Raw genomic sequence first — 17549 nt, 5'->3', positions numbered from 1 at the left:
TGGTGCCTGTCACCAGGATGGAAAAAAAACAAGAGGTCTGAGGTGGCACAGATGTGATTACAACATAATCTGTGAGCCTTGCATCATAGAAAGATGTTGATTCTGGTGCTAAAGTACAAGATTAATATATTCTACCACTGTTTTATTGCAAGGACATAAGAGACAAGCTGCAGAACAGTGTTTATGTAACAAAAACACTTTGCAATCAATAAATTTAAAATAGGAGTTTGGAAGTCAATTTTTAAAAAGCAGGAAAAAAAAACCCTCGATATTGCTACAAAAAGGTTTACAGAAACAGATTTCTTGTCTACGACATTTACTCATCCTACAACAAACAATTCACAAGAATAAGCCAAGAAATAACTGGTCCCACAAAAGTACCAAGTGGACACCCACAACATATACCTTCGATTCTTAGTAATTTGCAAAAATGGAAAATCCACCACAGCACAGGACATACCAGGCAGAACAACAGGCCTTCTGTGCTTTTCTTCTCAACTAAGGCCTCTCGGATGATGAATAGCAATGGGGGAAAATATTTAAGTACTATTCACTCTGAAATCCTTGATGAACATGGAACAGAAACTTAGCAAGGGATTAAATGATATACATGGAGACATACATACAGAGAGAAATGTGAAGTGAGGAAGCAGGTGTTTCTGAAGGGAATTTCAAATGCAAGCTATCAGTTTCCTGTCATCCCAATCAACCCTTCAAACATTCATTTGTACATCTGGCCATATGACACATATTTATTAAATACCTCCTGCCTATTTATTGAAGGCCTCTTACTGGATGAATCTGGAGCTCTTGAAAGAAACCTCAGATAGGAAGTATTCTCCCATGTAGCTATGGGACTGGGGGAGCTCACTTAGGGAAAAAATAAGGTAGAAAAGAAGTCTGAGGGCTGAGCGTTGAGGTATTCGAGTGGTCTAGGTATCAGGAAGGTATCAGGAACAACAAGCAAAAAAGATTAGAGAAGGAGTGATGTCCTAGAAGCCAAGAGCCTAGAACCAGAAGAGATCCAGGTTTACAAGTTCCTGACCTACAGCTGATATCTGGGGTCAGATAAAACTGCGTAAGGCAATGGTTCCCAAAGTGCGGTTCACACACTTTTGCCGGAACCCCAACACCCTTTCAGAAGATTTGCGAGTGCCATAATACTATGATGTCATTTGCCTTTTTCACTGTATTGACATCTGTATTGAGGCTGCACAAGTTAGGCTGTGTAAGACTGCTGATGACTTAGCACTAAATCAAGACAATGGCACCAACCTGTACTAGTCACACAGTCTCAGTAAAAAAAAAGACACCAATTTCACTTAGAAGTGCTCTTGATGAAGCAGTAAAAATTATTTTTATTAAACATTGACCCTTGAGTACATGTCTTTTTAATATTCTGCATAAAGAATGGGGAAGCAATCACAAAGCACTTCTGCCACATACAGAAGTGGTTGTCACCAGGAAAGGCACTTGAGCTTTCTTGCCTTGCAAGCAGAGCTAGCAGATTTTTAAATGGAACACCATCTTTACTTAAAAGAACAACTGACAAATAATGATTATTTGGGCTTGAATATTTGGCAAATATTTTCTCAAAATTGGATAAAGTGAGCCTGCTACTTCAAGGAAAATAAGTAATAGTATTAATTACCAATGACAAAATTTGAGCTTTCAAGCAAAAATTGGTATTTACGTACTCCTGTGAGCTTGACAACTTCTCAACACTTAAAGACTTTTCTGATAAGTTTGTTGGTGATATTAATGATTATGATTTTTAAATATTGCATAATGAAACGTGTTAACATTTGGAAGACCTGCACAATTCAGTGAACCATTATTTCCCAAATGGGGAATGAAGGACATAACAAAACCAGACACAGGTAAATAGCCATTCAAACTGCAACATGAAACAAGATTTTGATTTAACAAAGTATGAAAGTTCACTGATAACAGTTTCAGAGTCCACACTGCAACTACCTTTTAAAAACTTTACTTACTGAGTCCTTATAGTATTAAAGAAAAATATCCACAACTATCTGGGAAGACTATTAAAAGAACTCTTCCTTTTACAACCATACATCTGTATAAGGTCAGATGTTCTCCATATATTTCAATCAAACCAGCATAGCAAGAGACTGAATATAGAAGTAGATGGGAATCCAGCTGTCTTCGATTAAGCCAGACAGTACAGGGTTTTGCAAAAATGTAAAACAATGCCCCTCTTCTCACTCAATTTTGTTTCTAAAAGTTACTTTATCATAAAAATGTTACTTATGCTAACACACAGTGAGCTTACTCTTGGCATTTTAAAATATACAAATGTCTTTAAAACTCTTAGTTTTAATTTCTAAATAGTATATATCAATGGATAAATCCATATAAACGAAAGTTTACGGGTGTAAAGCGGTCCTAAGACCAAAGGTCAAGAGATACTGGATTAGGGAAAGGTACCCACAGAGAACAGCAGAGGGCCAGGACAGGCCAACACATAGAAGTTGAGCTGAAGAGGAGGAGTCTGCAAAGAGAAACTGAAAAGGTCTGAGGTTTCACAGAAGCCAAAAAAAAAGAGGAAGCGCTTTGATGTGCCTGTTGTCTTAAATGCTATCGAGAGATTGAGAAAGGAAGAAAGATATTAGTAGAAATACACTATCACAATACCTGTAAAATTGCCAGACCTGGTGTGAAACCAGGTGCTTGCTCCTTCATCTGAATGACTTGGTTCTTCAGTCTCTCCCTTACTTGCCTAGAGAAACAGGAAAAAATTGGAGTTAACATTTAATGTTTCAAGCCACAAATAAGCAATGTGTATTACTGGATGTATTTCTCTTTTAAATTAAAAACACCTTAATTAACAGACATTATCTGATATAATATGTACCCTGTACCACCCATCAATTTTCCAGGCCTCAAGTAGACATGGAACTTTTCTAACTCTTATTGACACTGACTGGGCCATGGGGTATGGGCCAGTTTAAAACATACTAGTTGAATATATAAAATAGACAATCAACAAGGACCTACTGTATAATACAGGGAACTCTACTCAATATTCTGTAATAACCTAAATGGGAAAAGAATCTGAAGAATAGATACACGTATATGTATAACTGAATAACTCTGCTGTACACCTGAAACTGAAACATTGTAAATCAATTAACTCCAATATAATATTAAAAATAATTAAAAAAAATACTAGTTGATGCCATTCAAAATCATACAGTGAACAAATAAAAACTTGGACCAGCACTTCTGGAAGGCTGCTAATCCTCATCTTTTTCAGCCTTTCCACTCTTCAGGTGCTGTAGGAAAAACGTTTGCGGGAAAGAACTCAAGCTCACACCTTCTGCTCAACCTACCCTACCTAGTAAGATGATCACAGGGTATCCACATAAGGCTGAATGATAAATCAATGAATCCCACTCTGAATTCAATATGAATTTACAAATTATATCCTAATTCACAAAAGAATTTTCCTTACTCAAGGTTGAAAGTATAACCTCTTGTGAAACAAAGATACATCAACTTACTAACACACAACTCTCAACAATACAATAAGACATCAATTAATTATATTACATCTATAAGTAAACATTCAAAGTAGTCCAACCTTGTCCAGTTACGATACAGTTATTAACTTGAACAGGATCTGTCTCTCCTGAAGAACCAGTTTTGTCATTTATCTTTTTTCATCCTAACCACACTTGACAAACAAATATACCTGGACATTAGCAAGCATCTCTTCCCTCATCCTAATTTGGTTACTCCCTTCCCCAGTTCTCCACACTTGACAAATAGCTGGCATAAAAAGGCACAGGAGTCACAAAAATAGATTATGTGTATTAGCCTAGTAAACGGTAAGAATGTTGAACGATACAAGAAGTCATACCGAAGACTACAAAATCTTCTAAGCTAATAGACTTGTTTTTTCAAATCAGTATTCTATAAATCGTATCGTTCAAAAGAAGTATTAATGGACTGTTGGATTTCCTTTTACTGGGATCTGACCTGAACAGAGGCCACAATTCTGCCCTGACACAAGACAACAGGAGATACTATAGCTGCCAAGTTTTCCCTAGGCTGCCACTGAAACTCCCCAGCGGTTCCAGCCACAGCTGTTTCTCCTGCATGATGATCAAAAGTACTGCCCGAGAAGCTGCAGAAGGTCTGTCTCTCCCAGGGGCCAAGTTTCCAGACTCCACTCTCTCCTCTCCCCTTCCTTCCCCCAACCACTGTATGATCACAAAGTGCTAAGCAAAGGTTTCCACTGCTTCTCCTTAACCCTCTAGACCCAAACAAAACCCACGGTTTGGGGTGGGGATGGGGGTAAAGAGCCCACCATTCCTGGCACAATGTGAGACAGTAAGGAGACAGAACAGTGAGAAGAACTGAACACGTCTGAGACTCTCAATAACCCTCTGAAGTACGTGAGGGAGAAAAAGCTTTCTTATCCCTGCTCACAGATGTAGACACAGGCTCTAAGCAGTCAGGTCGGGTGGCTTTCCCAGGGCCAATTTACAGAAAGAACAGCAAGTGCAAAGGCCCTGAGTGGGTAATTGAGGCCCAAGGGGAAGCAGTAATCAAATGAGGTATACAGTCATTTATTTGAAATGTGATGGGAAGCCATTAGAGGGTTTTCAACAGGGCTGACATGATTGGACTTACATTTTTTTTAAAATAGATCTTTATTGGAGTATAATTGCTTCACAATACTGTGTTAGTTTCTGTTGCGCAACAAGGCGAATCAGCCACATGCATACACATGTCCCCACATCCCCTCCCTCTTGAGCCTCCCTCCCATCCTCCCTATCCCACCCCTCTAGGGCATCGCAAAGCACCGAGCCGATCTCCCCGTGCTATGCTGCTGCTTCCCACCACCCATGTATTTCACATTTGGTACTGTATGTATGTCGATGCTACTCTCACTTCACCCCAGCTTCACCCTCCCACCCCATGTCCTCAAGTCCATTCTCTACGTCTACCTCTTTATTCCTGCCCTGCAACTAGGTTCATCAGCACCAAGAATATGGAACACTTCATGAATTTGCATGTCATCCTTGCACAGGGGCCATGCCAATCTTCTCTGTATCGTTCCAATTTTAGTATATGTGCTGCCAAAGTGAGCCCTGGACTTACATTTTTAAAGGATTATTCTGGCTGCTGAATTGGGAACAGACCCGAGAGGGAATGGTGAGAATCAGGGACAGCAGCAAGAAGTCACTGCAATTGCAAAATCCAGGCCAGAGGTGATGGTGGCTTGGATTAAGGTATCAGTGGTAAGCTGGCAAGAAGCAGATGTATTCTAGATATACTAAACATGAAACACAGAGGAAATGCCAGGGCTACAGATGACTCTCAGGTTTTGGGGTGTGTGAAATGGAGCTGGGAAGACGGACAACTACAAATACTTTAAGAACAGAGCAGATTTCATACTGATACAGTGAATTTATTTACCAAATCTTATAAGTATTGTAGAATAAGTAAGCATTTGAGACCCAAGGAAGGAATCTAGGGACAAATAAAAATAATACTTACACCCAGCAGGTAGCAAGCTATAGGAACCCAGTACTACAAGGTGGTATAGGTGGAAAATGTTGTTTCAGCCCAGTAGGTTAAGAGCAAAGAACAAAATGTTCTGTATTTTCTATGCTATAATTTAAATGGGTCTAAGTACGCATTTTTTTTTCCCTAAAAAAGATTATAGCTTGAGATCAGTTATACTGACTCCCTTAAACTTTTTCTAAGAAGCAGGACTGTTTTAAAAGTTGCATTAGCAGGGATATTCTTCCAACTACAAAGATTTGTTTAAAAGCTAACACTTGGGCCTCCGAGACATGACCAGAATAGCAATGAGACATTTTTAAGTCTCATTTTAAGCCACAATCAGCAAGAACAAGACAGCCCAGAACACTAAAGCAACCAGTGGAAAATTTTCTGCCCTGGTGAGGAAAAAAGAAAAAAAATCAAGACAATTGTAATTACGTCTCTGTTAAGTCCCTTAAAATTTTTTTCCTGCCCGGTTTTCTTGGTTGGCCACTGACTGAAGCACCTTAAAACAAAAAGTGGAATAACAAAAGCCAAGTGTCAGGGGTGTCTGAAGTTGAAGAAACTACAGAAGAAGAACATGGAGAGAAAAATTATTACTCCCTCCCTCGTCTATCTTTATTTTAGGGTCATAGAGCTGTGATGAATTAAATGGTGGGAACCCCTTTAATTTTTATAGCTCATTTCCAGGAAGTATAAATGCTATAATGGAACAACTTTCGAATCACTGAAACCTCCTAAATAAACAGAAACTTCCTTGAATTGCAGATGCCTCCCATTTCTATCCTCGGCCCCATGAGTTATACCATCCTGGTAAAGATTCTGGGGGCAAAGTGAGGCAGAAGTGGGCATGTGGAGAAACACCCCTGATCCCTGAATAGAACTACACATGCCAGTCACACCATCTTCCATCAACATTCTCTAAAATCTAAGGGAAGACATATCCCAATCTTGATGTAGGAGAAATCAGTACAAGAGTGCCAGTGAAGGTAGCAGGACCAAGTAGCAGTAAACCATTGAAGTCTCTCTGGTCCTGATGGACAGATACTAGTAAAATAGTCATAGCTAATTAAACATGAACAGACACAGATGCAGTTTTAACTAAGTTGCTACTGGTATCTAGTGGGTAGAGGCTAGGGATACAATTACATATCCTACAATGCACGGGACAAAGAACAACAAAGAATTGTCCAGCCCAAATGTTAATAGTGCCCAAGGATGAGAAACCCTGCTACTGGCCAATAAAATGCAATGTTTGCGGTTATCTTTTCTAAGGTGCAAAAATCACAGTGGAAATCATTTATAGTTCAACCTGTCAAAATTTGTTTGAATCTCTATGGATAAGAGTTATTTGCGTGACTATCAGTTTTCTCCAAGTTGACTTCTCCCACATATAGTTGTCAAAGAGCCTAGTCAACAAAAGTCAAAGGTGTACATCCCTACAGAATCGCATCACCCTTGAAGAGTCCTAGTCAGAGCCTAGTATCTCTAACAGTCACCCAGATCTCTTGCCTCAAGTCTTGTACAATTATTCCTCAAAAAGTCCACTATGAATTCCAACTCATTCTCTTTTACATAATGGCCTATTTTCAAATTTTGGACATTTTATGATTGAGAAAAAAAAAGTATTGCTAAAATAAAATGTAACAAGGACATTTCAACAGAAGCTACAGGTAGGAAAAGGAGGCAGTAATGGGTATTTAGCTACATGGCTAAGAAATCTACATGACGGGAAAAAAGTTGCCCAGTCAACAAACACTGAAATGTAGCACAGGCTTAGAGGAATTTGCAAGTGATCTTCAAAAGGTCCACAGAGGGGACTTCCCTGGTGGCGCAGTGGTTAAGAATCCGCCTGCCAATGCGGGGGACATGGGTTCGAGCCCTGGTCCGGGAAGATCCCACATGCCGCGGAGCAACTAAGCCCGTGTGCCACAACTACTGAGCCTGTGCTTTAGAGCCCGCGTGCCACAACTGCTGAGGTGCGCACGCCTAGAGCCTGTGCTCCCCAACAAGAGAAGCCACTGCAATGAGAGGCCAGTGCACGGCAACGAAGAGTAGCCCCCGCTCAATGCAACTAGAGAAAGCCCGCGCACAGCAACGAAGACCCAATGCAGCCAATAAATAAATTAATTAAAAAAAAAAAAAAGGTCCACAGAATAGGCCTTTAAGTAACTAATCAGAGAAAAATCAAGAACATTCATCTTCAACATGCAGGGCTATTCTAAACAAGGACAGACATTTCTCACCCTCCCCCACCCCCACAAGGAGACTGTTGTTATAAGATTTTACAATGCAGTACAACACAAATGTCTGATTTCATCTGCTTTATTTTCATTTTGTTCATTTGCTGTTTTATGTTTCATTACAACTGTTACACTGCTAAAAAATTCTTCAAATTTTCTGAAAAACTTAACATGTAGTTCCTTGTAAAAACAATTGAGGCCACCTAGTGTTCCAAGAAAGGCATATATTTCAAATTCCTAGTTAGTTAAGTCAAATTAAAAGATTAGGGCTTCCCTGGTGGCGCAGTGGTTGGGAGTCCACCTGCCGATGCAGGGGACACGGGTTCGTGCCCCGGTCCGGGAGGATCCCACATGCCGCGGAGCGGCTGGGCCCATAAGCCATGGCCACTGAGCCAGCACATCCGGAGCCTGTGCTCCGCAGCGAGAGAGGCCACGACAGTGAGAGGCCCACATAACGCAAAAAAAAAAAAAAAAAAAAAAAGATTAAATTACGTCCTTGTTGAAGAACATATTTGCAAATGATGCAACCAACAAGGGCTTAATTTCCAAAATATATAAACAACTCACATAACTCAATAAAAAACAAGCAACCCAATCAAAAAACGGTCAGAAGACCTAAACAGACATTTCTCCAAAGAAGACATACAGATGACCAACAGGCACATGAAAAGATGCTCAACATGACTAATTAGAGAAATGCAAATCAAACCTACAATGAGGTACCACCTCACACTAGTCAGAATAGTCATCATCAAAAAATCTACAAACAATAAGTGCTGGAGAGGGTGTGGAGAAAAGGGAACCCTCTTGCACTGTTGGTGAGAATGTAAATTGGTGCAGCCACTATGGAAAACAGCATGGAGGTTCCTCAAAAAACTAAAAATAGAGTTGCCAAATGATCCAGCAATCCCACTCCTGGGCATATATCTGGACAAAACTATAATTCAAAAAGATACATGCACCCTTATGTTCATAGCAGCACTATTCACAATAGCAACACATCCAATAGCCTGGCTGGGTGGCCAGCAGAAGGTCCCACTCTCAGGAACTCTCACTTGCTCTCCTGCACAGGCTCCCAGAGTGAAGCCAGCTTTGACAGTCAAGGTTCCATGGACCTTCAGAAAGGCCCACACTTTGGAGCTCATTACAGGCAAATCGTTTTAAGCACAAAAAGGCCTTCAGGTACTTTGTCTACAGGACAAAATGAAAAGCTTATCAACTTCACTGTGGCGAGCAAACTCTTTTTACAGAAAATAGTTCTTCTAACCCTGTAGCTAAACATATAGTCATGGTTCCATTTTTATCTTTGAACAATAGGATACATTCTAATTTTAAGGCTCAAGATAATAAGACAGCTGCCGCAGATAAAGCTTGGATAAACACAAACATCACTTGCTTATTCAGCAGGTACTCTCTAAGTACCAATTTATTAAAACTTAACTATGTGCCAGAGACTGCTCTAAATGCTTTACAAGTCATGACTCATTCAATTTTAACAACCTTGTGAATTAGGTGGCCAACATATAGATGAGGAAGCTAAGGCACAAGTAGGTAAACTAAGTCACCCCCTGATTCTGGAGGAGGGAGCAGCACTGTGACTAGCTCTGGGGATACCACCCACAGGGAGCTGTGTTACAAACACACCAACCCGCTCTGCTCAACCCACAACTCAGAGCACCTTCTCTCAGTGGCCTGACAAGTGGCAAACCATCTGTCTCTTCAGTCTTTCTAAAAGACTTAATCAAGAAAAATGCCACTCATGGAGGGAGCAGGCTCAACTATAGCAAACAAACAGAAGGAAAGGTCAAACAAATCACACAACACTTAGTAGGCCCCACTCTGAAAAGCACACGTATATAAGAATTGTGGTTTCTGGCCTAAAAGCCAAATCAGGGCAGTTCTTCTGACACTATTTTCCACTCCTGCCTTTGTATAATCTCTTTAGGAGGTCCTCCCTTAAGCCAGGGTAGGCTGTCACCACCATCGGTGCTCTTTCCCTCAGCCCTTCTACTCACCTTCAGCTTCTCGGAGGCCATCACTGCTGACCCCAAAGCAGTCATTTAATAACTGGTGAGGTCAAAGGTCCATGGCACAGCCTGTGTTTTTGGTCAGGAACCCTCTTACATTGGCAGGCTCACGGCCCCGCCTCCTTCAAATCTTCGCCCAGAAGTTCCTTTCACAATGAGTATGAGCTTAATTCCCATATTCAAAATTATAACCCCCATGCCTCAGAAATCTGTCCCTCTTCCCTGCTCTGGTTTTCTTTTTGGCATTTCTCACTACCTTACATTCTGTTTTACCAATTTTACCATCTGTCTCTACGTATCAGGACAAGAGACTCCACGAGGGTAGGGATGTGGGCTGTTTTGTTGACTGTTATAGTCTCGTGGCTTTGAAGAGTGCCTGGCATATAGGAGGCACACAGATATTTATTAAGTGAATAAATATCCAAAATCAGACATTTGTCCCTAACCCTCAGATCTCCCCCAATTTTCAAATCCAGGCTATAACCTTGGAACTCCCCTAAGGAAGAAATGGAAGTGTTCCTTCCAAAGGGACACAATTGGCAACTAGATCCAGGTTTCCCATAGGCAGAGAAGGAATCTGGAATGATGAATTTTGTCCAGTCCTGGCTACCAGAAAGATATAAAGGGAGAATAAATAAAAGTAGAGAAAAGTCAGGGATGGCCTTCTCAGCAGAATGGGAAGCACGGCAAGAGGAAGACTGCTATAAAGAAAAAAAAAATTAGTTTACGAAATTCCTTTTAGCAAAAGTAGTAAGTGCCTGACAAAGTAAGAAGCACCATGTACTGGGTTAAGACCTTGGTTCTAATTGAGCCTCTGCCATTAACCAGCCAAGTAATCTTTGGCCAAATCACAACACTTTTCTTGTCTCAACTATTTCCTCAGCTTGCAGGATAGGATGGGCAGTGAACTAGATTTTAGAGAAATTCTGACTGTGGAATTCTTGACTTGCCCCATCCTTCCTCCCTCAAGGAAGAAATTTTACAATTCATATACTACATCAGACAAGAAACTGCCCAGGGAGCTTGAAGGCTTGCAAATTGGTCCCCAGAGAGGCCCAACCGTGGTGGCAAACAACGAAGCTGACCTGCAAATCTGGGGAATGAGGGACCCTTCCCTTTGACTCCAGGATCCCTGGCTGCAATGCAAGAAGTTCACTTACCTTTCCTCTCAAGAGTGTCCCTGGCCTAGTAAAAGAGGAAGGTAGGGACACCCTGCCCAGACCTTCTACCTGCAGCCCAACCTGCTCAAGCTCTAAGAACCACCTTCTTGTTCAGGATTCCCCCAGGGCCATGGCCAAGGGTCAGCTGCCTGCTGCAGCCTCAGCACGGGGAGCTGAGGGACTGCACTACTTCATCAACCAAGCAGGCTGTCCCCCGTTCCAGAGCTCCTCTTCTCTGAGGAATTGTGGGCTCTACCTGCTCCTGGAGTCAAGCTCTCCATGAAGGTCAAGGTGCCAAGCTGTGGCAGCATCTGAAAGAGCCATTTTATAAGCACATTAAAGAAAAATCTTCGGTAAGCACAAAATCCTTAGTCTTGGTGCTTGTTTATGAATTGTGTTAGTAGGAACTAGTATCAATTAGTTCAACTGATTGCTCAACCACAGGGCACTGTAAAAGGTTAGCTATGTTACTTCTGAGCCAACAAGGGAGAGGAACAGTACCTGGAACAGTCATTTCCAGAGAATGCTTTCAGTACCTGCCACCAAATCACTGCCCTATTCCTCCTCATTGATGAAACTTGGACTTAAGCATTAAGGCTTTAGGGACTTCCCTGGTGGCACAGTGGTTGAGACTCTGTGGCCGCAATGCAGGAGGCCTGGGTTCAATCCCTGGTCAGGGAACTAGATGCCACATGCATGCCGCAACTAAGTTCGCATGCCACAGCTGAGGAGCCCGTGTGCCGCAACTAAGACCCAGCGCAACCAAGTAAATAAAAAAAAATATTAAAAAAAAAAGAGTTAAGGCTTTAGATAAGTGGTTCTCAACCTTCAAGATGCATTAGAATCAAACAATGAGCTTTTAAAAGATTTTTAAAATATTGAGTCCAGTGGCTTATTGCTAGAAATTCCAATTAAATCAGTCTGTGTGGTACCAAGCATTGACGCTTCCTATGAATATAATTTAGTAAAACTACCTTGGAAAAGATTGGCAATTTCTACTTATATAAAACTGCTCATATATATGTCCTATTACTCCACAATTCTACTCTTAGGGATGTAACCAACAGAAAGGTATATATTATATGTTCCATGAAAAGACACATGAAAGAATGCTCATAGCACTATTCATAATCACCCAAAACTAGAAACCAAAATGTCCATGGATAAGCAAATAGTGGCATATTCACATAGAATACAGAACAGCCATGAGAGTAAATGCACTACAACTACCTGCAACATGAAATAATTTAAGAAACACAACATTGACTGAAAGAAGCCAGACACAGAAGACTTTATACTGTATGATGTCATTTATATAAAGTTCAAAACCAGGCAATACTAATCTGCAGTGTTGGAAGTCAGGATAGTGATTACCTTTGTTGGGGATGGTGATGGGATGGGAGTGAGAGAGGGGCTTCTGGAATGCCAACAATGTCATTTCTTACTGGGTGCTACTCAAGTTCAGTAATGAAAAACTCATTGAGCTCCACACTGACGATAGTTGCACTTTTCTGTATGTATTCATATGTAAATAAAAAGAAATATCAAAAACAAAAAGCTCCCAAAGTGATTTTAATCTGTAGCTAATGTTGAGAACCATTGAGATAGATCTCAAGGCCAGACTTCCCTGGTGGTCCAGTGGCTAAGACTCCACGTTCCCAATGCAGGGGACCTGGGTTCGATCCCTGGTCAGGCAACTAGATCCCACATGCTGCAACTAAAGATCCTGCATGCCGCAACGAAGACCCCGCAGGTGGCAATGAAGATCCTGGCGCAGCCAAATAAATAAATAAATATTTTTTTAAAAAAAACGGAATGAATCTAAGCAACTATCACTGTCAAAGAGATAATGAATCAATCATCTCTGTATACATTAACTAATTACTAATCTTTAACAGCTAACTTGTACTGAACACTTATTATGTACCAGGAACAATTCTAAATGCTCTTCAGTTAGGAACTCATTTAATTCTCCTAACAATTCAATGGCCTAGATATTATCTTTATTTTACATTTGAGAAAATTTTGGCACAGAGGATAGCTAATTTGCTTAATGCCACAAAACTAGTAAGGAGTGAAAGAAGGTTTCTAGGTGTTCTGGATATAGACACAAATAAGACAATGCATGTATTTGCCCTTATGGAGCTTACAAGTATATTTAACTTGCTCCCCACTCAACCAAAACATATCCAGTAAGCACCTATTCTCAGTAGCCTGCCAAGAAGCAAACCTAAACTATCTCTTCACAACCAGTCTTTCTAAAAAGAAGATTTTACCAAGAAAAGCCACTGATTAAGTGACTGGGTTTGAAATATAAGCAAACAAAAAACGAAGGTCAAGCACAAACAATGCAGTTTAGCAAACCACATGCAGAAAAGCACTCAGATGTACGTATTGTGATTTCTAATGTAAACGTTTGGGGTTCCTCCTCACCAATGTGAAAGATTCACCACCATCTAATTTACATCTCACCTTCTTTGTCCACCATCTCTATCTTCCAGGAAACTCAAGGTGGGTTTCACTGCCAATGACTCTATAATTCACTCAAAAACCTCTGCTCACAAAATTAGGGCTTCATGGGGCAATTATTGTTGCCAGATACAGTTGTTACCAAATAACTGGTGAGGTCCAAGGTCCCAAGAGCAACCTCCAGGTGGATCACACAAAGTATATCCTTTCCCCTTCTACTTTCATCTTTCCCCACCAGTCACCTCCCAGACAAAAAAACAGCCAGGTGTTACTCCCCGGGAATTAAGTCTGGCAATCACATACACTAGCGAAGCATTCAGACTTCCCATAGGGTAGAAATGGCAGAGGTCAAAAGGAATAGAAAATACTGTCAGGACTCAAGAGCCAAACTAGAAAGTAAATCTAGGACCAGGACACAGGAGATAGCTGTTAGAGGGGCATGAAATTGACGGAAAAAGAAAACGTTTAGTGGGTTCCACTTAGCAAATGATGACTGGTGCAGTGGGTAAAGCTATGGTCTGGAAGGAGACTCTCTGCCACTAATCAGCCTTGTAACCTTGTTACCTCACTAATCTCAGTCTCCTCACCTCCAAATTACAGGGCAAGGGAATTAACTGGATTTCTGAGTTCTGACTGGGATGCTGCAGGCAACCCAAACTACTCTCTCGTCTGGCAGCCGCACTTCTGGGAGCACATTGGTTGGGGTGAGTAAGAGGACTTGTCCCAGAAGCATAGGAGCCAGCGGGCACAGCCACCAGGCCCCTTTCTTTGGTTGTAGGAAACCGGCCTTCAGGTGTGAAGGGCTCAGGACAATGTCCCCCCTCTCCACCCGGCTGGCCAGACTCTTAGGCTACAAGTCTCCCTCCCGCAAAAAAAAAAAAAAAGGTCCTTAGGGACCTGCACACCATGCTCACAGCCCCTGCCGGCAGCCCAACACGCCCTAACAACAATGACAGGTCCTTACGCAGAGATGACCTTCCCGTTCAGGATTTCCGCCGGCGCCATGACCTCTATATAAGTCCGCTGCCCACAATGCACACCGACAAAATCGAGGCTCGACTCGCTCCACTGCGGCGCGGGATTGCCCAACACACGCGCTTAGCGACTGCCCAGGCCGACCCTGCTACTGCGCGTGCGCCCCCGGTCATGGATGCGCGCGTGCGCGGTCCAGACGGAGTAGGCCCCTTAGACAGCGAAAAGCTGAGGGGTAGAGGGTCTGAAATGCCACGGGAAGATGAGGGAACTCTGTGGAAGACTGGATGGAGGAAACAATTGGCTGGTGGAAGGACCCTTGCGAGAATGCGCCATCGTGTGGGCAGGGAAGCAGCTGAAAAGGGAATCACCCCCGATTCCAGCCTTTAGGTAGCGGGGCAGTGGGCGGAGCCAAGGGGCGGTCTCGCGGGCGACCAGTTTGGCGGGCGCCGGAGGCCTGCGTGGGCTGAGGGGGCAGGGCTTCTACTGGAGTGTTGTGCTCTGGCTCCCGCGTGGGGAGCTTAGGTGGGCCGCGGGCTGGCCGGCAGGGGGTAGGCCTGCGGAGTGTGGGGCGGCGTCCGGCGTTCTCGCTCCCAGGCTCCGTCAGACTGGTGTCGGGGCTCCCACCCCGAAACTGAATCGGACAGTCTGGGTGGCGCCTCTGACTGTTTTAAAAATCTCCTCAGGTGAAGCTGATACTCCGCCATGGTTGAAACCCAGCCCGCTGTTTCAGGCCAGTGGAGCTGGAGCGCCGCGTGGCTCCCTCAGGGTGTGGATAACCCCAAGTTGGCCAGTACGGGGAGGGTCGTCAGCTTTGCGAGTCTAGATTTTGCCAGATTCCCCCACGCAGATCTGGGGTTGGGGAAAGGACGCGGGCCTTACATAAACTGGATGCCTAGTGACTGACAGGGGCAGACACTCCTCCCTCTTGGAAGGCAGCCGGGGTGTTTGCTAGGACTGGGCCTGCAAGTTTCTGATTGGTTCCAGGACCGACACACAGATACTAAAATCCTCAAATGCTGAAGTCCGTTATAAACAATGGCGTAGTTTTTACATATAACCTAAGCACATACTCCCATGCATACTCCTGAGATGACTCTAGATAAGTAATCTCTAGATGACTGATGCAGGGTAAATGCTATATAAATAGGTGCTGGTATGCTGCAAATTCAAGTTTTGCTTTTTGGAACCTTTTTTTTTTTAACTTTTATTTATTTATTTTTTTATCTTTTTGCGGTACGCGGGCCTCTCACTGTTGTGGCCTCTCCCATTGCGGAGCAACAGGCTCTGGACGCGCAGGCTCAGCGGCCATGGCTCATGAGCATAGCCGCTCAGCGGCATGTGGGATCTTCCCGGACCAGGGCACGAACCCGTGTCCCCTGCATCGGCAGGCGGACTCTCAACCACTGCGCCACCAGGGAAGCCCCTGGAACTTTTTAAAAAAAAATAATTTTTGACCCAGGATTGGGTGAATCTGAGGATGTGGAACCCAAAAATACTGAGGGCCAACTGTATAATTACTTTAAAATGTTAAGGACTTCTGAATACATACCGTAACATTATGTTATACCTGGACAACTGAAATTAAGACGAAAATTGAAGCAGATGTTCCTGGAAAATTACAGGTAGTGAAACTTTTGTGATTGTAATATTAAATAGATATTGACTACAGCTTCTTGTTTGCTGAGGAAGATGACATAAACCCCGATTTACAGATGGAGAAATAGACTTTGAAGGATAACTTAGTCAAAGATACATAGCTGTGCCTAAAATTAGGACCAAAACTGGATGTTTCAAATATGTTGCCTTTGCAACTTAACGGCCTGGTTTTCAACTATAATATTTCTATGTGACCTGTACAATTCATTCATTCATTTATTGAGCAGATAGTTATTGAGTAGCTACTGTGTCAACAACACAAGACACTGCTCTAGGTGCTAGACATACCACGCTGAACCAATAAAGTTGCCCCCCCCCACATCAGCTAATGATCAATTAAAGAAATATGTACTCTAATTTTAGATATTGAGACCTAGCATTTTTTAAAAATAGGCAAGCTAAGAGGATAGGGAATGGTGGTGGGAGGCAGGAGAGTGCTGTTTTAGAAATGTGCTAAGAGAGGCTTCTCTGGGGAATCTGACTTGAGCAGAAACCTCAATAAAGAGAGGAAGGTAGGGTGTAAGAAAAAAAAAAGCAAGGGATTGGTTTGAGCAACTGGTAGATGGAGTTGCCATTACAGAGATGAAATAAGTTTTTAGATGTTTTTAGATGCCTCTTAGACATCCAGATGTCTTCGTGATATTCATATAAACGAGAGATACGATAGTTAAATCCATGAGATTGGATGAGCGCCCAGGAAGAGAATGAGTGTAGGTAGAGAGAGGACCTAGAACTGATGCCTATGACACTTCAATGTTTAGAATTCAAAGAGATGAGGAGGAACCAGGAAGGAAGATTGAAGAGTCCAGGGTGTTATGAGAAAAAACTCCAAGAGCATGCAGCCTTAGACGACAAGTGAAGAAGAGTTTCACAGGAGTAAGAGGTAACTAATTCTGCCAAGTATATTGCACATTGGTCAAATAAGATAAAGACTGAGAACCGATCATTTCACAGAGAATAGAAAGATAAAATATTTTTATTCAAATCCTGTTAATGGTAATTGCTTGAAAAACTGTGTATCCTTTCTGCAGAAGTTCCATTTTTACAAAAATTTTGAGGGTTATTTGATAATATCTATCAAAATTTTAATGTGTGCTTTCTTTGATCTTGTAATTCCACTTTTACGAATTCATCCTATAGTAATAATTACATGTATATACAAACATATATGTATAAAAGTGTTCCTCACAGCATCAATTTACATAGTAAAAAACAATAAAATCTCCATCAGGATGGATGAAGTTGTTAAAGGAACAATGGATATGGGCTTCCCTGGTGGCGCGGTGGTTGAGAGTCCGCCGATGCAGGGGACACAGGTTTGTGCCCCGGTCTGAGAAGATCCCACATGCCGCGGAGCGGCTGGGCCCGTGAGCCATGGCCGCTGAGCCTGCACGTCCGGAGCCTGTGCTCTGCAACGGGAGAGGCCACAACAGTGAGAGGCCCGCGTACCACCAAAAAAAAAAAATGAACAATGGATA

At 42.4% G+C, this 17549-nt stretch overlaps 2 protein-coding genes and 1 non-coding gene across 6 annotated transcripts in view; 1 reads left to right on the top strand and 2 right to left on the bottom strand.

Annotated features, from left to right (window-relative positions):
• The window catches only part of MTHFD1 (methylenetetrahydrofolate dehydrogenase, cyclohydrolase and formyltetrahydrofolate synthetase 1), a 58495-nt gene extending 43810 nt beyond the window's left edge, over positions 1 to 14685 (bottom strand). For 2 of the 4 annotated variants that reach the window (XM_027111468.1, XM_027111469.1), the window contains exons 1-2: positions 14405 to 14623; positions 2659 to 2743 (exon numbers count right to left, since the gene is read on the bottom strand). In XM_027111468.1, coding sequence (XP_026967269.1) covers positions 2659 to 2743; positions 14405 to 14445 — 126 coding nt within the window. In that variant the 5' untranslated portion in view covers positions 14446 to 14623. Of the gene's footprint in view, positions 1 to 2658; positions 2744 to 9799; positions 10009 to 14404 lie in introns of those variants that run through there. The other 2 variants (XM_027111466.1, XM_027111467.1) reach the window with 2 other exon arrangements.
• On the bottom strand, positions 5018 to 5124 carry LOC113623065 (U6 spliceosomal RNA). Its single transcript, XR_003433758.1, has one exon. It is a non-coding gene; the product is annotated as a U6 spliceosomal RNA (small nuclear RNA).
• Positions 14686 to 14795: 110 nt separating the features above from the next.
• LOC113622855 (uncharacterized) overlaps positions 14796 to 17549 on the top strand; it is a 52672-nt gene continuing 49918 nt past the window's right edge. The window contains exons 1-2 of the mRNA XM_027111479.1: positions 14796 to 15098; positions 16833 to 16954. The gene's annotated coding sequence lies outside the window, so the exon portion shown is untranslated. The remainder of the gene's footprint in view (positions 15099 to 16832; positions 16955 to 17549) is intronic.

This window comes from Aethalodelphis obliquidens, unplaced genomic scaffold, assembly GCF_003676395.1.
Source record: "Aethalodelphis obliquidens isolate GAN/ISIS:26980383/991018 unplaced genomic scaffold, ASM367639v1 scaffold10, whole genome shotgun sequence".
In the NCBI taxonomy this organism is placed as follows: Eukaryota; Metazoa; Chordata; class Mammalia; order Artiodactyla; family Delphinidae; genus Aethalodelphis; species Aethalodelphis obliquidens.
The sequence above is the reverse complement of the archived record's forward strand: the minus strand, read 5'-3'. Positions and strand labels throughout refer to the sequence as shown.